At 38.4% G+C, this 21,921-nt stretch overlaps 1 protein-coding gene across 1 annotated transcript; it reads left to right on the top strand.

Annotated features, from left to right (window-relative positions):
• Positions 1-17,103: 17,103 nt before the first annotated feature.
• LOC145051292 (F-box protein At2g26850-like) lies at positions 17,104-20,171 on the top strand. The gene is made up of 5 exons (XM_078999356.1): positions 17,104-18,590; positions 18,840-18,919; positions 19,087-19,265; positions 19,402-19,476; positions 19,785-20,171. The coding sequence occupies exons 1-5, from the start codon at positions 17,919-17,921 to the stop codon at positions 19,970-19,972; spliced, it is 1,194 nt and encodes a 397-aa protein (XP_078855482.1). The 5' UTR covers positions 17,104-17,918; the 3' UTR covers positions 19,973-20,171.
• Positions 20,172-21,921: the final 1,750 nt, after the last annotated feature.

Genomic DNA, 21,921 nt, shown 5'->3' on the forward strand with positions numbered 1-21,921 from the left:
TGATTGTAGGGGTATGAACTTGTTGGAATAGTGTCTAAGCCCGTAACTATATTTGGTATGTACTTGAACCGGTTGTGCATGGTCCTTTTGGGTTGCCTTCTCCAAAGCAACTTGACAAGGTAATTTAAGGAGAAAGAGAGAATATTATGGTTTATTAATATATTATAAGAATAATATATTAAAGGAGAAATCATATTTATTTAATTGGTATTGGTCATAAATTAATTAGGAATTAATTTGGTGACTAAAAGAGATTAATTAAATAAAGGGGTATAAACTGTCAATTGCATGATAGTTGAGTTTTGGGCTGGAGAACCTAATGGACTAAGGAAGAACGAAATTATGATGGGGATCCATCATATTTTCGTCCAAGGGCCCTAATCCAAAAGGTTCTATGGGCTACTTGGTGATTAAGATGTCCATTAGGGTTTAGGCTGAAACCCTAGCAGCTAGCAGTATAAATAAGACCCCTAGGCTATGGAAATCGATTACCACTTGATTCTAAGAGAACCCTAGGCCGATTTCTAGAATCTCTCACCCTCTCTCATATTGCCTTCTTGCTTGTGGGGTTTGTGAACCATTAGAGGAGTTACATTTGTGACTCTAAGCTCAAGATCAAGAAGACTACAAGGATTCAAGCCACTTGGAAGAGGTAAACTACTTAGATATGTTTTCTTTATGATGATTTTGAATTATATATGATAAATATAGGTTTTCAAGTCTTGGAATCAAAGCATGTACAATAGAGAAACCTAGATCCAAGCATTAGGGTTTGTATGAGCACATAGGAATGTTTCTTATGCATAAAATCCATCAGAACTCACCTTATGTGGGTGATTCGCGTGAGGATGAGTAGTTCCACGAATGACTTTCCGAGACACAAACGAGTCCTAAATGACATATAATGGCATATATATATATATATATATATATATATATATATAGGCATGTAATTAGTGTTTTAAATAACTAATATGCATGGAAACACCCTAAGGGACTAGGAAACACTGGCTAGGAAGTGTTACAATCACATGTGATTGACAAAAGGGAGTTTACGGCCACACAAGGGTGTTCACTGCCACAGAGTTCACGGTCTAGGGAGTTTACGGCCAAGGGGTTTATGGTCAAGGGATTTTACGGCCGTAAACTCCTGGGGATTATCCACCAATTGTTTGATCCATGTAGTAAGGCTTGTGATTCTACTTGATAACAAGTTCATAGAAGGACTCATGATTTGGAAGCCTTTCTGGGTGTTTTCGGCCACCAAGAACAAGTGTGTGTTCTTGGTGAAAGATGGAGATCTTGAAGATCTACTCAAAAGTTGATTTTCATGGATGGAATCAAAGAATGATACATAATTAAAAAGGATAACAACTCAAAAATGGAAGAAACACTTATGTTTTTGAAGATCCAGGATGAAGAACTCGATGATACTTGAGAGAGAATGGTAGTTCTTGTCTTGAATGTGGAAGAAATGAAGAATAATGAAGGATAAAGATACTTATGGGAAGGAGTTTATGGCCCACATAGAGTTTACGGCCGTAAACTCTATTTTGTGGCCGTGAACTCCTTGTGATGGAGTTTCTGGCTCGAATGCAACTCCACGAACTTTAGCAGATACTTCCTAATACTCATTCCTTGGATGACCTAGGCTTAGAACTCATTAGAATGACCCTTAACAAGGCTAGAAGGTAATGAAATTAAGTCTGACTTTTGGTTAATTGGCTTGACTTTACAAGGCAAAAAATTTCGTGTTGTCACAAGTAGACATTAGAAGGGATGTGGATTTTTAAGCAACCTACTCGACGAGTTGAGAGCCCCCAACTTGACGAGGAGGGCTGCCAGAATGAAACCCTAATTTCGGGGTTTTGCACCCTATTTAAGCATCTTAATCCCCACTTTCTGGTCTCATTTCCAGCCTCCAAGTCCCAAACCCTAGATTCAGAAACCCTAATGCAATTGTGAGCTTGTGAGCCTTTTGTGAGTGAAACTTTGAGTGTTTTGAAGCTTGTGAAGGAAGGAGAAGCTTGGGGATTCAAGAAGAAGATAGTAGATCCAGAGACTTCATGTCTTCCTCATCATTTTCTGGTAAGCAAGTCTCAAACTTGTCTAGTAGCTTCTTAGATCTCTTTATCATCATGTTATTGGGTTTTTGGTCCAAGAAGCTTGACCTTTGGGATTTAGACGTCCCAAGTGAGTGAATCACCAGATTTGGAATCATGGAGGGCTTTTATGGCATAAAGGTGTAAACTTTATGACCATTGAAGCCCCACGCAATCCATAAGATATCATTTTGGCCTTTTAAGCTCCAAAAGGCCATGCATGGAGTGAAAGATGGAAACTTTACGTGTTCATGGAGTGGTTAGGGTCTAGATCTCTATTTTTATGCTTTAGTTTGGAGTATAGATGGCTTGTGGAACAAGATCTATGTCCTAAAGTGTTAGGGTTTGAGCTAAACCCATGAAGTAGAGGTATTAATGGGTAAAGTTGGAAACTTTACCCTTAAAAGGACGTTTTCAGTGTGCATGAGAAATAAGAAGCTTAGATCTGGAGAGTAGGGGCTTAATCCATTAACAAGGTCCAAACAAAATCAGGAACTCGACGAGTTGAGTCGATTTGTCCCGATTCTGTACCAGGTAGAACTCGACGAGTCCGAGGAGGGACCCGACGAGTTGATTCGCTTTATCTCAGCTATGAGTAGCATGACTCGATGAGCTGGATTGCGATTTCAGAATTCCTGATTTATAGAACTCAGCGAGTTGATGAGCTAACTCGGTGAGTTGAGTCAACCTAGAATGTTGACTATGACCAGAATGTTGACTTTAACTAGGGGTAAAGTAGTCATTTTACCCTAAGAAAGATTTTGGATATTAATTAAGTGTTATTGTGATGATATTAGCTGGGGAGTCGCGAAAGCAGCCGATAGAGATTTCCTTACCAAGAGATTCAGCAGCCAACTTTGTGAGGTGAGTTTTCCTCCAGTAGGAACGGGTCGAAGGCACCAATGTCGGCCCGTTTATGTATGTTAGCATGTGTCGGACTAAGGTCCGATTTTGGGGTTAGCCCAATGTAGACTATATATTTCTAGATTTCGGTCCGATGGTGGGGCAAGCCTGATGAATGTTTGTATGCTTTATGTCTTCATGATTCTTGCATGTGTATGTTTATATGTTTCGGGCATCGATCCGATGTCGGGGCAAGCCTGAGAAATGTTTAGCTTATATGTTATGTGTTATATGTTCCGGGATTCGGTCCGATGCTAGGGCTAGCCCGAAGAATGTTTATATGCTTATGTTATGTGTTTATATTATATGCTTGTTTATATGTTATATGTATACCAGACTTCGGTCTGATGTCAAGCGGGGCATGATGTCGGCGTGGCCCGATGTCGGATTCGTCCGATGTCGGGTGGGTCCCGATGTAGTGGGCAAGCCCAATGTATGTTATTATGTGATTATGTGTATGGTATGTGGTAGTTTGGGGAGACTCACTAAGCTTCGTGCTTACAGTTTTCAGTTTTGGTTTCAGTACTTCAGCTAGCAAGGGGAAGAGTTCGGGATGACTGCATGGCACACACCACAACTTTTAGCCTAGGATTATTTACTCTGATGTTTTGACATATGATTTTGATATAATGACAGTTGTTTGTAGATTTATGAGATACACGATTTATGATTTTTATATGATGAATGATACTTATGGTTTTTATTTATGATTTAAAACGAAATTTTTGGAACGTATTTCTAGGATGTTTCATAGACGATACCGGCGCCACATCGGCTTCTTCAACTTCATTCTTCACTGACTCCTTTTTTCTTATGGTGGTATTGAGGCATCCCCGACTATGTTGTTGGTGTTAATCGACGGTGGTGGTGCGTCGGAGTGGCCATGTTGATGTGATTATTGCAATCATCTATCGTAAATAAAAAAGATAGATTCAGTACACTTCTCCTATTAGGGTTGCTTATGTATTTTATTTCCAATTATTGTATTTAGGATTTTAGGGTTCAATGTTTCACTTCTTTGATTTCTTTGTTTTTTCTGAGAAATAGATGCAACAGAATTAGGATAGATGATATAGAACATCTTTAAGACAGGTTTTTTTAATTGTATCACTAAGAAAAAACACTTGAAAGGTGTGGAGATGTAAGATGGATTAGATATTGAGATTGATGTTTAATTCTACTCTCTACAAGGCTTAAGAGGTCTAGAGATGATGAGGTTTCTGGGATTGCTTTTCAACTCAAGTTGCTTATCATCTCAAAACCGTAAGTCTCAAATTTTGATTGTGTCTTACATAATTTGACTTCATAGATAGTTCCTGTAACAGCCCGGATTTCCAGGTATCTTTATTGTTTATGATTTTGGTGTTTTGAGAGGGGACTCGGCGAGTTGGAGCTCAGACTCGCCGAGTAGGAACGCGATTCTGGACGCGGGATTCGCCTGGACTTGGCGAGTCCAGAATATGGACTCGGCGAGTCCGCGCTGTTTAATGAAACCCTAATTTCTCGGGTTTGGGACCTATTTAAAGGGCCTTATGGCCGTCATTTGTACCCAGCAGTCCATAGAGAAAAACCCTAGAGTGCTTTAGTGATTTGAGAGAGAAAGGAAGCATTTCTTGACCTTTGTGTGTTGTTTAGCAAAAGAAAAGGGAGGTTCTAGCCAAGAGGAAGCAAAGGAGGTTGCTATTCTGTGGATTTGAAGCTTAGATCATCGATCTAAAGGTATGATTTCGGCTCATCTTCTGTTTTGTGAAGTATATTTGGATTTAGGGTTTCCTGTGGCCTTTGTTGGGTTGATTTGATGGCCAAATAGTCCCTTGCTAGTGATGAGGCTTTGGATCTGGATCCATAGAGGTCCAGAGAGCCTCATTCATCAAGCTTTCTGAAGAACAATGGAGGTTATGACCTTGAGTTGTGATATTTGTTGGTAATTCTTCATATATGGACATATAGAGGTTGTATGTACACCAAGTTTGGGGCTTTACGTGGTGAATCAGTCTAGGAAGGCCAGATCTATGAATTGATGGAACAGATCTGACCTTAGAAGCGAGTTTGAGTGATTGCATGGCATGGACTCGCCGAGTCCTATGAGCAGACTCGGCGAGTAGCTTGAAGATTGCCTTGGATCGGCCAGTGAGTGGTCCAGTCGAGTCACGGGTTGACTCAGTGAGTCAGGGCGAGTTAGGGAAGGGTGGTCAAGTGGACTGAGTCGAGCTGGGACTCGCCGAGTTGTTCTTGAGACTCGGCGAGTTGAGTCGGGGTGGCCCCGCGATTCTTCCAGGTGGAACTCGTCGAGTCAGGGTGAGTACTCGACGTGTAAGAAGGGAATCCTAGAGAGTTGGTGAAAACGTCTAGACTCGCCGAGTTGCCCTTGTGCACTCGCCGAGTCCAGTCAAAGTTGACCGTTGACCGTTGACCAGAGTTAACCTGTGTTGACTTCTTAGGGATAGTCAACCTTAGAGATAAAAAGTGTTAATTAGAGACATATGATGTTATAGGAGGATTATAGCTCGGAGGATCGGGCGCGAGGGATTTCAGGATTTGTGAGTCATCGAGATACACGAGGTGAGTCTTCTCACTATACTTTACCTTGAGCAGGTAACCAGAGTTATGTGACAGAGTATTGTATGTTATGTATGCTATATGTTGTACTGCATTATTTCTATGTGATTATGTTGTGCATATTTACAGAGTTGGAACCGGAAGGTTCCTAGAGTTAGAACCTGAGGGTTCACAGAGTTTGGGTGCACGGACCCATAGAGTTATAGCCTCGAGTGGCTAATATATGTTTATGTGTGGTATTTTGGGGAACTCACTAAGCTTTGTGCTTACAGTGTTAGTGTTGTTGTTTCAGGTACTAGCGATGACCGTGGGAAGGCGCCGGCTTGATCCATACACACGCATGGGATTTCGTTATACTTGTGATCTTGGGATTTTGTATAATGTGAATTGAGATTTAAACTTGATGTTTTATGAAAAGTTAATGGGAAATGTTTTTATAAATTGTGAAAAAATTACTTTGAAATTCACGGTGTTACAGTTCCTAATGATACTAAAATTATGTTTTGTAGTTTCTTTTTCAATTTCAATTTCTTAATGGTAAAAGTTTAGATCAATAATTAGCTTTTATAGTCATCATCAGTAGATATGTTTGAACTTTGCCACACAATTAAAAATATCGATTCCTATTGTGATTTTCAACTTCAGCCAATTGTTATTTGCTTCAAGATTTAGATTTTGGAAGCAATTTTATGCATTATGATTCATTTAATCAGCATGCTTTTTGGTTTTATTATTTGCATCGGTTGGTGTTCTTATTGTTGCCACGAATTAGGGCTCTTTTATCACTTCCCTTTATTGTCTTGGTCTTTTCTGGGCACCATTTACTCTTTTTCACCATTTGGAATGAAAAGATTTCCTGTTGCAGCATTTCTCATCATTGTCACAGTAACATCCCATTTCTTTCGAGTAGCTTCAAATTCATCCCTCAGATTTTAGTCATATCATTTTGGCCCTTGATTTGGAAGGAAGTGGCAAGAAAGGACCATGCATGCAAAGGTGGTAGTTGGGTGAGTACGCCCAACGTAAGTTGGGGTACGCCCAACGTAGAAGGTTAAAAGGGTTGTAGGTGTTGGAGATGTACGCCCAACGTACGCTCAGTGACACTAAACACTAATTTTAAGGTCAAACACTAAATAAAGAACATGAGGACTTGAATCCTAGCCCCTTATCAGCCACCGCAACCTCAGAAAAATCCTACAACATCTCGTCCCTTCATTCTTGTGTGATTTTGATCTTGAGAGGCTATCTTGGTGATTTTTAAGCTTGGAAGAGGAAAGAAGAAGTTGGCAAGGAAGGACTTGGGAAGTTTGAGCTCATAGATCTGGAATAACATCATCATTTGGGGCTCCTTGGAGGTATAAAGTTCATAACTTTCCTCAAGAATGCTTAGAACTAGTGTAGAGTGGTTTTGAAGTCATTTTGGTCCCAAGTATAGAACTTTATGGTTCAAATCCGATTTATGGACTTAGAGTTGCCACTGTCAGTTCAAAATGAGTCCCTAAGGCAGAAAGTTGCCATCTTGAATGTCTTATTGGATTCATGCATGAGTTAAGATCATTTCTATGATAATGGAATGCTATTTTGGAGTTTAGGCTTATTAGGGTCATGCAAAGTCACCAAGTCAGTGACTTTATGGATTAAGACGTTGAAAAGGACTTGGATTTGTGATTGTAACTTCTAGATTAGAGTATTAAGAACTTAATGGGAAAGTGACTTAATAGGGGAGTACGTTGAGCGTACATGTAGGTACGTCCAATGTACTCACCATTTAGCTAGTACGCCCAGCATACATAGGAGTACGCCCAGCGTACTCATCAGATATGAGCCTTGCGAGTTTTGGGCCTCGGTTTGGGCCATGCAGGGGATTTTGGTTCTTTGGGCCTTAGTGGGCCATCAGAAGTCGGATAATGTAGGCCAAGAAGATGTTTGGGCTTAGGGTAAGGCCTGTTAGGGGGATTGGGCCCAATTTAGCAAATTGGGCCACTAGTGTGCTTGGAAAGCCTACATAGTGTTGGATATTGTTTTGGTATTGGGCCTTGGCCCAAATTAGAGAAAAAACAAAATGGACTATATGGACCCCTTAGTCAGGATTGATAGCCAATATGTTGACTCAACATTCGTTATTTTGGATAGTTCGGGATTTTTGGTGAAAGAACACTTCGGGAGTTGATACTTCAATTCAGACTGGCATTGTGAGGTGAGTTATGCTCACTATATTAACAGCGTCTAAGGCACCAAGGTCGGCCCTTTATCGGATTTGTATCTGGGTATTTGCTTGATATGTTTATTGATTTGTTATATTTATATCCTGCTAGTTAGGATGGTATTATGTTTAGTGACCTGGTTTAGGTCGGTATCCTGTCATATAGGATGATGTTATGTTAGTGACCGGTTAGGTCGGTATCCTGGTTATAGGATGGTTGTTGTGTTAGTGATATGTTAGATCAGTTTGATTATCTGTTATATACATGCTAGCGTGTGATATTTAGGTGTGCATGATTGTTTTGTTGGTCTGGGGGTTGGGTTGAGGCGGGTCCTACTTCGTGTTGTAGGCCAACATACCCAGGGCGGACCGGATAGACTGCAGGCCCAGGAAGGCACATAGTCAGGCCGAAGGCCCGGCGAGCGGTCCAAATAGGCTAAAGGACTCGAGAGGGCGATCCAGACGTGCAAAGGCACGGAGAGTGGGCCAGATAGTCTGAAGGCCCGGTGCGGGCGGTCCAGTCATACTATAGACTCAGAGAGTGGACCAGGTAGACTGAAGGCCCGGTGCGGGCGGACCAGTCATACTGTAGACTCGAGATGCATGTTTGTTCTATGTTTGTTATATGATATGTTTATGGTTGTATGAGGTTGGTATTTGGGGGTAACTCACTAAGCCTTCGAGCTTACATTTATCGATTAAATTTTTAGGTACAGCATATGACCGTGGGAAGGCGAAGGCGTGACCGTACACTTCCTCATATTTTGATTTGGATTTTTGGGATACTCTGATATGAAACTATTTTGGAAATCTTTTTGTAATAACTATTGGTATTTGAAATGTTTTTAAAAGTTTAAATTTGGCATGATTTTCCAGGGGTGTTACAAGTTGGTATCATAGCCTTGGTTTGAGTGAATTGGGGGAACACTCGTGTGAATCCAGTCTCAAATCAAGGAAAATATTTTTAAAATGATTTTAAATGGTTTTCAAAATAAGTAAAGGAGGATGCAGAGTGTACGATCAGTCGGAGCCAGTAAGTAGACCCCAAAATACCATACAATTATTTGATATTGTGATATGTTAGAACAGCATACTAGTACTAAGATAAGGATCCTGAAGAATTGTATGATAGAATTGCCTGATCTTTGATGCCTTATCGTATGTAGAGTACCACATTGATTGTTTTATGACTCTTCTGTGTGTGAACTAACTATTGGATGAATACTCCAAGTCACATGCTACCGGGGTTAAATGGTCTTAGGGTAAGGGATTTGGTTTTGCTGCGCAGCTCTTGTACGAGTCCAACCGTTGTGCGATTAAATCTTTTAGCCTAAGATTGTTTAAGCCGTGTGGCATGTGATTGTATTCATGCAATAGTTAACTAGCACCGATAGAAGGTCGTGTGGCAGTTGGTGGTAGGGTGGGTTGTGCGAGGCTGGGAGGCCAGGTAGGAGATATTTAGCATTCCTCTTGGACTGAGGATTGAGCACTCTCCATGTTATGTATACAGTTAGGGCATTGTGGTGATACTTGAGACAAATATGGGTAGCTGTGGAAGGTAATATGGGCCCGTACTACTGAAAGCACAGGACCCATACGCGTAGCAAGGAAGTCACAACCCATGAGAGTTGGTTCCCTATTAGTATATGGATTATTTGAGATCTCTCTGTGGTATTATCATAATGGTGGTCACGAGACGTCTTGAGACCGGATCCAGGTTAGGATCGGGAGCTGGCAGCCAGGATAGGCCAACATTATCATAGGATCGTGTTAGTGAGATCATCCGAGAAGGGTGATCGAGATTATCCGGGGACAGTTTCCGGAGATGTTTAGGTCTATCAAGACCGCCACGGTTGAGTATTTCGACGAACGCTATGCAGCCATTGCTGAGACGGTTGTCGCGACAGCTACAACAGCTGTAACAGTGGCAGGGGAGGAGCTGGTCGAGCTTTCCAGTACCTGGACTTGTTACTGGTACATATTGTGATGAGTATAGGGTTGTAATTATTTGTGATTAGGGAGAGTAATCCTGGAATGCATAAGCAAAAGCGGTTTCGAAATTAGGATAAGTTTCACAACCCGACAGGGAGAAAGGAGGCCCAAGTGGCTGTTGAGTTGAGGGTTGTGTTAGTTGGGGGTTCGGTAAAACTCCTCAGCGTGAGAAACGTGTCTTCTTGGTGCTTAATAGCAGACTTTAGGGACCAGGTTGGGGTTCTAGCCATGAATTGAGCTCAGTTCGGTGTTCGGTTGAGTGCGTGCTCGACTTTGATGGGTTTGGATTGATACATTGAGGGTTCTGTTAGCTGCCAAGGTTCGACAGTGCTTTCAGCATGAGTGTGCTGGTTATGTAGCGTATGTGGTAGATACGTGGGTCAGGGAATACGCCACAGTTTTCTGAGGGGGTGTACGATCGACATGAGGCCTAGGGTTAGGTCAGGGTTAGATTCCACATAATAGATCAGGAGTTCGAAACCCCAAGTGGGTGAGAACAGTCTGCATGGGAGAGATCATCAGGAGGGGTGGTCTAGGGAGATGCTCAACAATTTAGAGAGGTCTGGATAGACTGAAGGCCGGTGGGGCGTACTAGTCAGGCGGAAGGCTCAGAGAACGGTCTAGATAGGCTGAAGGCCCAGAGAGGCGGTCCAGACATGCTGAAGGTTATGAGAGTGGTCCAGTTAGGCTGAAGGCCTGGTGAGGTGGTCCAGTCATACTGATGGTTCAGAGAACGGTCCAGACAGGCTGAAGGCCCAGAGAGGCTCTCCAGACATGTTGAAGGTTCGGAGAACGGTTCAGACAAGCTGAAGGCCTAGAGAGGCGGTCTAGACATGCTGAAAGTGCGGAGAACGGTCTAGACAGGCTGAAGGCCTAGAAAGGCGGTCCAGACATGTTGAAGGTTCTGAGAGTGGTCCAGATAGGTTGAAGGCCTGGTGACGCGGTCCAGTCATGCTGAAGACTTTGTATGTGTTTGTAGATCTATGTTTGGGTATTTAGTATGCTATTATGCTATAGCAATCAGTAGGTCTGTCCCCAAGTGTTGAACATGCTAATGGAGTAGGTTGAAGACTCCGGTGTATTTTAGTTGGATCGGAGGTTGTTATTAGAGATCGGATGGTGTACAGAGGTTCTTGGTGATCTCATCAAGTCAAAGTGTCTCAGAGGATTAATCTTCTTGGATCGGGTAATACTCCGGTTAGGGACTGGGAGTAGATCCGAATGGGTATTCATCAGCTTTAGGAAGGCTTGGGATTAGAATGTCCTGTTATTCAGGTTCTGGGAACCAGGTTAGATCTTTCTCCTGATCGTCTATGCCGACACATTATATTTAGGTAGGCTTGAGGCGGTCCTGCTCTATGCAGTAGGCCAAGATACCCGGTATGGGCCAACTGAAAGTCGTAGGCATGGAGGCTCAAGAGGAGCGTTAGGGTTGAGGCGGTAGGCCAACAAACCCAGATAATTTCAACCCGATGGTTGAATAGATTCGACATGTTGGTATTCCAATATAGGGTATTCCATCTCGAGGATGACCAGACCATATGATCAATTGGACTTGGCATATTGGTATTCCAACCCGAAGGGTGACATGGGCAAGATATGAGTGTCATACTGGTTAGTCGGTAGTGGTAGGTATGTTGTTGGTGGTAATCGCTTGCGGGGTTGTATTCTATGGAAGTGGTGGGTAAAAGTTTAGATCAAAAATTAGCTTTTATAGTCATCATCAGTAGATATGTTTGAACTTTGCCACACAATTAAAAATATCGATTCCTACTGTGATTCTCGACTTCAGCCAATTGTTATTTGCTTCAAGATTTAGATTTTAGAAGCAACTTTATGCATTATGATTCATTTAATCAGCATGGTTTTTGGTTTTATCATTTGCAGCGGTTGGTGTTCTTATTTTTGCCATGAATTTGGGCTCTTTTATCACTTCCCTTTATTGTCTTGGTCTTTTCTGGGCACCATTTACTCTTTTTCACCATTTGGAATGAAAAGATTTCCTGTTGCAGCATTTCTCATCATTGTCACAGTAACATCCCATTTCTTTCGAGTAGCTTCAAATTCATCCCTCAGATTTTAGTCATATCATTTTGGCCCTTGATTTGGAAGGAAGTGGCAAGAAAGGACCATGCATGCAAAGGTGGTAGTTGGGTGAGTACGCCCAACGTAAGCTGGGGTACGCCCAACGTAGAAGGTTAAAAGGGTTGCAGGTGTTGGAGATGTACGCCCAACGTACGCTCAGTGACACTAAACCCTAATTTTAAGGTCAAACACTAAATAAAGAACATGAGGACTTGAATCCTAGCCCCTTATCAGCCACCGCAACCTCAGAAAAATCCTACAACATCTCGTCCCTTCATTCTTGTGTGATTTTGATCTTGAGAGGCCATCTTGGTGATTTTTAAGCTTGGAAGAAGAAAGAAGAAGTTGGCAAGGAAGGACTTGGGAAGTTTGCGCTCATAGATCTGGAATAACATCATCATTTGGGGCTCCTTGGAGGTATAAAGTTCATAACTTTCCTCAAGAATGCTTAGAACTAGTGTAGAGTGGTTTTGAAGTCATTTTGGTCCCAAGTATAGAACTTTATGGTTCAAATCCGATTTATGGACTTAGAGTTGCCACTGTCAGTTCAAAATGAGTCCCTAAGGCAGAAAGTTGCCATCTTGAACGTCTTATTGGATTCATGCATGAGTTAAGATCATTTCTATGATAATGGAATGCTATTTTGGAGTTTGGGCTTATTAGGGTCATGCAAAGTCACCAAGTCAGTGACTTTATGGATTAAGATGTTGAAAAGGACTTGGATTTTTGATTGTAGCTTCTAGATTAGAGTATTAAGAACTTAATGGGAAAGTGACTTAACAGGGGAGTACGCTGAGCGTACATGTAGGTACGCCCAATGTACTCACCATTTAGCTAGTACGCCCAGCGTACTCATCAGATACGAGCCTTGCGAGTTTTGGGCCTCGGTTTGGGCCATGCAGGGGGTTTTGGTTCTTTGGGCCTTAGTGGGCCATCAAAAGTCGAATAATATGGGCCAAGAAGATGTTTGGGCTTAGGGTAAGGCCCCTTAGGGGGATTGGGCCCAATTTAGCAAATTGGGCCATTATTGGGCCACTAGTGTGCTTGGAAAGCCTACATAGTGTTGGGTATTGTTTTGGTATTGGGCCTTGGCCCAAATTAGAGAAAAAACAAAATGGACTATATGGACCCCTTAGTCAAGATTGATAGCCCATATGTTGACTCAACATTCGTTATTTTGGATAGTTCGGGATTTTCGGTGAAAGAACACTTCGGGAGTTGATACTTCAGTTCAGACTGGCATTGCGAGGTGAGTTATGCTCACTATATTAACAGTGTCTAAGGCACCAAGGTCGGCCCTTTATCGGATTTGTATCCGGGTATTTGCTTGATATGTTTATGATCTGTTAGATTTATATCCTGCTAGTTAGGATGGTATTATGTTTAGTGACCTGGTTTAGGTCGGTATCCTGTCATATAGGATGATGTTATGTTTGTGACCGGTTAGGTCGGTATCCTGGTTATAGGATGGTTGTTGTGTTAGTGATCTGTTAGATCAGTTTGATTATCTGTTATATACATGCTAGCGTGTGATATTTAGGTGTGCATGATTGTTTTGTTGGTCTGGGGGTTGGGTTGAGGCGGGTCCTACTTCGTGTTGTAGGCCAACATACCCAGGGCGGACCAGATAGACTGCAGGCCCAGGAAGGCACATAATCAGGCCGAAGGCCCGGCGAGCGGTCCAAATAGGCTAAAGGCCCCGAGAGGGCGATCCAGACGTGCAAAGGCACGGATAGTGGGCCAGATAGACTGAAGGCCCGGTGCAGGCGGTCCAGTCATACTATAGACTCAGAGAGTGGACCAGGTAGACTGAAGGCCTGGTGCGGGCGGACCAGTCATACTGTAGACTCGAGATGCATGTTTGTTCTATGTTTGTTATATGATATGTTTATGGTTGTATGAGGTTGGTATTTGGGGGGTAACTCACTAAGCCTTCGAGCTTACATTTATTGATTAAATTTTCAGGTACAGCAGATGACCATGGGAAGGCGAAGGCGTGACCATACACTTCCTCATATTTTGATTTGGATTTTTGGGATACCCTGATATGAAACTATTTTGGAAACCTTTTGTAATAACTATTGGTATTTGAAATGTTTTTAAAAGTTTAAATCTGACTTGATTTTTTTACGGGTGTTACAGTCACACAGTAGTTTTTCTTACAATTCTGTTTTTTTTTTCAATAAAAATATATGAAGTATGAAACTACTTTATTGTCTAGATCTTTCATGAAAAATGTAAAATGTTCAGGTGAGAGGTATTCTTCTAAATTTCGGTGTATATTATGCTCTGATTGTTTCTTTAGGGCTAACATTTCAATGGAGGTTATAAATTCTTAGTTTTATGTAACACTTTTTTCTATTGGGTTCAAGTCACAACTGGGTGAGGTATTAATGTAGTTTTTAGATTGTGATTTTAGTATGTTGTGTACAAAAGATGCTAATGAAGAAAATAATATATCTAACCCAAGTCACCACAACAACACAACCCAAACCCAAATGCATGTTAACTTCTCTTAACACTTGTTATTTGATAGATATCTCCGAACATTTATTTTTTTTTTGTTTCTATTTTTCAACCATACAAAAAAGGAATTTGTGCCTTTTCTTTCGGAAGGAGAAATGTATTTTGATCACACTCACACCACAAAGCCACCATGAAATTCTTGAACATTTACTGTAGTTCTCTTCAAGTGTAGCAGAGAAAAGTTACCCTATTTAGTTTGGAGCGTGGATTGGAGTATCTGAGTAATTTCTTATGCTTATCAGTTCATCAATTTTGCGTTGGGTTGCATGCCGATAAATTCTTGGTAACTTCTTTTGTTCCATCTTCGACAATGGGTATTTGAAATTCAGTTTCAGGTTATTGCATTTATCCGACATTGAGATTCTTAGAGATCATATATTCAAATCCCCTTTCCCATTTTCAAATAATCTTTACTGACGTTGTTTTTGTACATAACCTTACCTTTTAGAGTAAATCACACATTTGGTCCTTGAGTATAGTTGAGTATTTAAATTTTGCTCCTAAAAAAACTTTTTTTACAGTTTTATTTTTTTTATTTTGTAGAAATTAACTATTTCCCTTTGTAGCTAACTTTCACAATGCGTCTTTGAAATTCAGTTTCAGATTATCAGAATGGTTAGTGAGGTTCTAATCCGCAACCCTTCCATTCATTTTCCTTATGTAAGATTGATTACAATGATATTTATTTTGTATTTGTAGTATTTAATCTTTATTTACCATCAAGTGATTAGCTTGAATTTTATCCAACATTGAGATTCTTAGAGATCGTATATTCAAATCCTCTTTCCCATTATCAAAGAATCTTTTGTGAAGTTGTTTTTGTGCATAACCTTACATTTTTAGAGTAAATCACATATTTCGCCCTTGAGTATAGTTGAGTATTTAAGTTTTGCTCCTAAAAAACTTTTTTTTACAGTTGTATTTTTTTTATTTTGTAGAAACTAACTATTTCCCTTTGTAGCTAACTTTAACAATGAGTCATTAAAATTAAGTTTCAAATTATCAGAATGGTTAGTGAGGTTCTAATCCCCAGCCCTTCCACTCATTTTCCCTATGTAAGATTGATTACAATGATATTTATTGTGGATTTGTAGTATTTAATCTTTATTTACCACAAGTGATTAGCTTGAATTTTATCTGACATTGAGATTCTTAGAGATCGTATATGCAAATCCCATTTCTTTTTGTGAAGTTGTTTTGTGCATAACCTTACATTTTTAAAGTAAATCACGTATTTCATCATTGAGTATAGTTGAGTATTTAAATTTTGCTCCTAATTTTTTTTACAGTTTTATTTTTTTATTTTGGTGTTTTATAACTGTTTTAGTCCATTTTCTAAATAAAATAACCATAATACCTTTTTTATTCTTTAGATATTTTTATTTAAATTGTAAAATTATTATTAAGTTAGTTACACAGGTAATTGCAGCTTAAGAAAGAAGGAAGGAGAAATGAGTTTTATATCATATCAAAATAGGTAAACAAACACAAGCATATTTTTTGTTTTGATAGTAAATTTTTATTTTGGTATCTAATATATAACCGTGCAGTTTCTTTGATCTTGTATTTAACTATTTTTGCCTGTGGCCATTTCCTGCAGTGAAAGTACAATGTCCTAATTCGTTGATCTTTACCGCCAATAGAGTTATTCAAAAACGTAAAATTTTCATATAACAAATGTTAAACACTTAACTTGATTCCTCATCATTCTTTTGTATTTGTAGACGTTTAATCGAATTTTGGAGCATGGGATACATATAGCTTATTAATCAAGTCTCCCTAAGCTAATTAAGTTAAAGTAACATGTAATTTTCTTTGATTTCACTCGGAAATTGCATATTTACCCTATTTTTCGAAATAAACATCAATAGCCGGTTATTTTCGTTCCTACTTTAGTCTTTACAAATATTCCCGGATTCCAACCCCGCAAGGTGGGGATCCTTCTCTAGTTTAACTCATTTTTTAAATTTAATTTAGTTTAAATAAAAACAAGAGTTATCACTTCAAATGCACTGAATTGTGGCCCCATGTCACAGAATATCACATTTTAAATATTTCTCATGAATGCAAAACTGATATGACTTCCTAAATTTCTTTTGCAAATATTTTTTTATAAACAATTTCAAACAAAAAGTATAAACTGGAAATGGTTGTGCTATAAGTACCACCTTAACCATTTTTACCAACCCCCTCTAAAATCAATCAAATCAAAATTTTGACATTTGATTTGACTTTATCTTTCTCTTTTTTGTCTTTTCTTGTTTTTTGTGTTTTCCAATTTTGTTTTTTTTTTGTTTTTGTTAATTATTTTTTAATTATTATTATTATTATTATTATTATTATTATTATTATTATTGTTTTAAATTTCGCATAAAATTTAAACATCCGGAAGACAATATAAATTCGAACAGCTATATAAATCGGTTTTTAAATATTTTTTATATTTTCATAATAATATTATTAAAATATAATAATAATAATAATAATAATAATAATAATAATAATAAAGAATTAAAAACAACAAAAAACAAAATAGAAAAAAAAACAACAAAAGACAAAAAATCAAATCGAGGGGGGGAGGGGGATGGAATTGGAAAACAAGAGGGGGTAATTTTAGAAAACCCCACTGGAAACCATTTGTGTCATTGAAATGAGTGCATTTATCTACAGAAAAGTAAAAACATACATTCACCGATAGTCCGAACTCTCCTCCAAGTTGCAATCCAATGGCGAAGAGAGATAGATTGGCTCAGATTGTATCCACACAAAATCATGCTACGAAAATAAACAATCCACACACACGTCAATACGTCAATGAGATGGAGATTTATCTTCCGCCTTTTTCTCTTTCTCTATATATTTGTGTATGCCCATAACCTGTTCGACGAAATTCCCCAAAGAGAACAAAAGGCCATAGAGAGGAGAAGACAAAGACGAAAAAAAATCCAAAAGTATTGTCTTCTCCTTTCCTTTTCGTGGGCCTGAACTGAAAGAGGGAAACTTTGTTTATGAATGAATTGTTGATGAGGAAGAATCTAATTTTCTCTTAAAAATCAATCTCCATCATCACCAAGTCTCCATCTCCACCCTTTTTCTGTTCATTCATCCCACAAAAAGAATAATCAAAATAAATTTGTTCTGTTTTGTGGGTCTTTGAAATTTTATCCTTTTTTTTATGCTTAATTGTTGAGCTACACCTAATTTTTGGTACAATCTCAATTACCCTGATTTGTTTTCATTCCACTTTTCTTAAAGTGGTTTGAAAGGAAAAAACTTTTCAAGATTTCTTGGATTCATTCATTTTTTTTCTCATAATTCAATCTAATCCACATACCCTTTAATAACTCTGCCATTTTTTATCTAGTCTCTTTGGTAGCTTCTTTATTTCTCCATTGAACCATTTTTTGAAGGTTACAGAGACAATTAACAATTGTCTCCTGTTAACAATTTTTTCTTTTTAAAAAGACGAAGCCCACACTGGGTTTTAGTGGGCTTCGTCTAAAAACTAATTAAAAAAATAAAATAAAAACCCATAAATTTTTCTCAAAATGCTAATCTACTTTGTTACGTTCATCTTCTTCTATAAATACACTCTTCCCATCAAACCACTTCCATCATGGGCTAGTAAAATGAGACTCCTCTCTTTCTATTTCTGGGAAAATTTATCAATCTTATTCCCCTCCATAAAATTCCTAAAAAACACCCAAATGACCTCAAACATGACCAAGAAAAAGAAAGTCAACAAGTCAACAACATATTCTTCAGAAAACTCTAAAACAACAACAACAACAACAAAAAATCCATGTCTATTGGATTTGCCTGATTTGGTATTGGAAACCATTCTTGAAAAGCTTGAACCTTCTGACCTTTCAACAATGGCTTGTGTTTCAACTTCTTTAAAAGACATTTCTTTGAGTGAATTTCTATGGAAACGACACATGAAGGAGAAATGGGGAAGAATCATTGGTTCTGCTGCCCAGAGGGAATGGGAATCGCATATTGCAACTCAAAAGGAATCAAGAAACTACTTTTTTGATGGTGGAGAAGGAGGGTTTTTGGTGAAATATTTGTCTAAACTCATGCCTGTTGTGGTGTTTAAATCTAGCTTTAATGGAAAAAGAAACCAGATGGAGTTATCAAGTGATTCTTCCATAGTGTCATTCTACAGAGCCCTTGAAACTGGCAAGTTTTGGTTTCCTGCTCAAGTCTTTAATCGTGAGGTATTAAAAAAAAGCATAAAAAAACAAAAAAAACTAACTCTTTTAGCTATTTATTTGTTTATCATATCATTCTAGTGTCACTTTTTTCTATTATAACATTGTATTTTGCAATTTTGTTTTCTTATGTAGGCATTTTACTTTTTCAAATCTACCCCACATTAATGTAGTGTGAAAAATCTACCCAATTATAGAATGAGCATTTTAATGAATTTTTCATGTTAAAATATGCTCGATTTCTTGGTTTTACAGAATGGGCATGTTGGGTTCATCATGTCATGCTATGATGCAGAGCTTTGCTATGATTCTCATACGGATACTTTCGAGGCTAGGTACAATTTAATACCTTTTATATTATCTACGTACACAGTGTAGCTGTCAGTGGGCCATTGTGTACCTAATTTACATCTTGCACTTAGGGTAGAGCAGTGTCAGCTCAGGGGTTGCTAGAAGAATAATTTTTTTATAGTAATGTTTAAATATATTTTTGGTGGCACAGATATCCACCACATGGGACAAGGGCAATTGCGTCAGAGAGCGGTGTGACATGGGAGAGGTTAAGAGCAGCTCCGGTTGATAATTCACCTCATGATCTTCTTATTTCAATCTCTTTAAATGATTTGCGCCCAAAAGATCACATTGAGATTCAATGGAGAAGGAACAAACAATTCCCTTATGGTATGTTCTTCATTCTAGAACCATGATTTATTAGTCCGTTTAAATAATATAAAGGTTAAATGTAAGAAATAACAACGTTTAAATTAAGATAAAAAGAGTTATTAATAAACAAAATCTTTAATTTGTGATCTTGTAGGATGGTGGTATGGTGTTATCGGACATTTAGAATCATGTGATGGTAACACCACTTATTGCCAATGTCACACAAGCAGTGAGTCAATGTTAACTTTCTTCTTCCATGATATAATTTTGATTTTCTAAAACTGGTAAACCCCACGGTGGGTCCCACTGCCAGCATGGAAAGATAAATCATAATGTCGACTATGTGGGCCAGTTCAAGGGTTGAATAACCCTTTTGGAGAAATACTTTTGATTTAACATGACGAGTCAAATCACATTGTCCCAGTGTGGATTGGGCTTCTTGTGGGCCCATAATATGGTCTAATGCCAACCAAGTAGCAGACCAGTGTATACCTGATTAAAATAAAATTTAACAGTGACGTGACATTAATGTAACAGATACGTTGGTGCTCGAGTTTAAGCAGTATGCACCGGGTTCACGATGGAGACATATGACGATCAATAGGAGAGACCATCGGGAAGAAGGAAATGAAACCGAAGGGTTCTATGGAGGAATAAAAAAACTATATGACAAGGATGATATATCTATGTGGCAGCAATTTTGGCCAGCTGGAATCTTGGAATAAATAAGCATATTTTTTTGATAGAGTTAGATGGTTAATATTTTTTTTTCTTTTTTGTAGGATTAGTTGGAGATTGGGACATATATATGGGTATCACCCACATGTGATATAAGCTCCCATTGCACTTGAAAAATCGAAAATGTAATGTGTTGATATATACGACTTCATCTAGACTTCCCTTTTCTCTAATCAACGTTATTGAAAAGAACAAAAAAGAATATGCATATTTAATTGTAGAGTAACGAGTATATCTTTCGACTAGATACAATGGTTTTGACTTATTTACTTCAAAATATGACCATTTAGGTTGTGTTTGGTTTACATAGGATAAGAGCTTACTGTTTGATAAACCTAAGGGGTGTTTGGGATTGTTTATTTAAAATAACTTATGTTTTTTTGTAAGGACTAAAAAAAATATATAGTGACATTTATATCTTTGATTTTAATTTATCAATATTTAAGCGAGAGAAAGGTCTTTTTGTTTCCAAACGACTTATCATGAAATGAATGTTTTCCTCCTTTCTTCAATTCAACAATACATTAGTACCTCTTCCATGCTTTTAATGGTGGACATGGCGGCCTAGCTTGAGCATTTGCAAACCTCCACATTGCAATAACCAATTTTTCATAAATTATGAATAATTTCCAATAATTTGGAGAATAAAGAAGAAAATTTAATAAACAAAGAGCTCCGTCAATCTGTTGATTAATTTCCAAGCTCAAAAACCCCAAGAATAAATAGTAGTTTATTGAGCGATTTTTTTTTAAATTCTACAATTATTTCTCTGGATGGGTGCTAAGAAGTTAACGACATTACATTAGATATAGAAACCATACATATGTATCCCAAATTCAAACCACAGTATCTTCAGTCTTCACCAACTTCTAAAAGTTGTATCGATTTACTTACACAAATTATATCACCTTATAACACAGACCAATGATAAAAGATTAAAGTTATGCGATTTGTGTATGGAAGGGGACGGATATGTTGATCACATGTTGATTACGTGCCTGCATGCATCACAGGTTTGGGTGAAACTGTTTCAGTTGATTACTCTTAGCCATTAGATATGGTGTACATTGGAGCATATGGAAGGCGAGAAACGACTTAATTCTCAACAGGAAAAGATCTTCACCTGTGTATTCATATTTGATAATGTTGTATCTTTGGTGTTCATATGTCTTAAACATAGGGGGCGGGGGAGGAGAAATGGCATAGCTGGTTTATCTCTCCTTTCCATTAATTGTAAAGACTTAGTGTTGTTGTTGCCTTCCTGGTGCCTTTCTACTTTGCAAAGTTTATAAAATTCTTGCCATATAAAAAAAACTAGTAGGCACAAGGATGATCTTTAAAAATATCATTGTGTGAAGAGTTTGTTGGATATAGGTCTGCACGGGAATTTTGCAAGAAAAAAATCAAGAACAGAGGTTCAAAATATGGGACAATTTTCTGAGTTTTTAGTTCTCTATTGGAATCTCAAGTTACATTAGCAAAAACCACACTTCTACTTCTATTTTAATTATGCAAACTAGTCATACTATCCTGAAAATAATTAGCAACAAATAAACCCACGTACTTTTCCTAGAATGATGCCATTAACCCCTTATTTTACACTAAACTGGGTCAAACCCATGTTTTGAAAACCGGACCCGGTCGGTTCAACTAGTTTAACCGGAACCGGTTCAAGATTCGGTTATTAGAGGCCAAAAAACTGGTTGTCATGTGAACTGGTAAAAAACGATCCGGTCGAACTGTGGTTTTTTTTCGGTTTTTGTATTTTTTATATAATTAAAATTAATAATAATGTAATTATGACATCATTCGATTTTATGGTTTTTGAGACCGGTTCGACCACTTGAACCACGGTCAGTTTGGTCTCCGGTCTGGTTTTCAAAACTTGGGTCAAACTATGACCAATTCTTTTGCTCCAACTTTAGATTAAAAAATA

The sequence above is a fragment of the Lactuca serriola genome, chromosome 5 (genome assembly GCF_051521515.1).
Source record: "Lactuca serriola cultivar US96UC23 chromosome 5, Lser_US96UC23_V15, whole genome shotgun sequence".
NCBI lineage: Eukaryota > Viridiplantae > Streptophyta > Magnoliopsida > Asterales > Asteraceae > Lactuca > Lactuca serriola.

What these genes read in the sequence shown, in the direction of transcription:
- LOC145051292 (XM_078999356.1), top strand. Translation starts at nt 17,919, where the DNA reads ATGCTAATCTACTTTGTTACGTTCATCTTCTTCTATAAATACACTCTT. An exon ending in ACGGATACTTTCGAGGCTAG is followed by an intron (nt 18,920 to 19,086) that starts GTACAATTTAAT and finishes TTGGTGGCACAG; the next exon opens with ATATCCACCACATGGGACAA. An exon ending in GAACAAACAATTCCCTTATG is followed by an intron (nt 19,266 to 19,401) that starts GTATGTTCTTCA and finishes GTGATCTTGTAG; the next exon opens with GATGGTGGTATGGTGTTATC.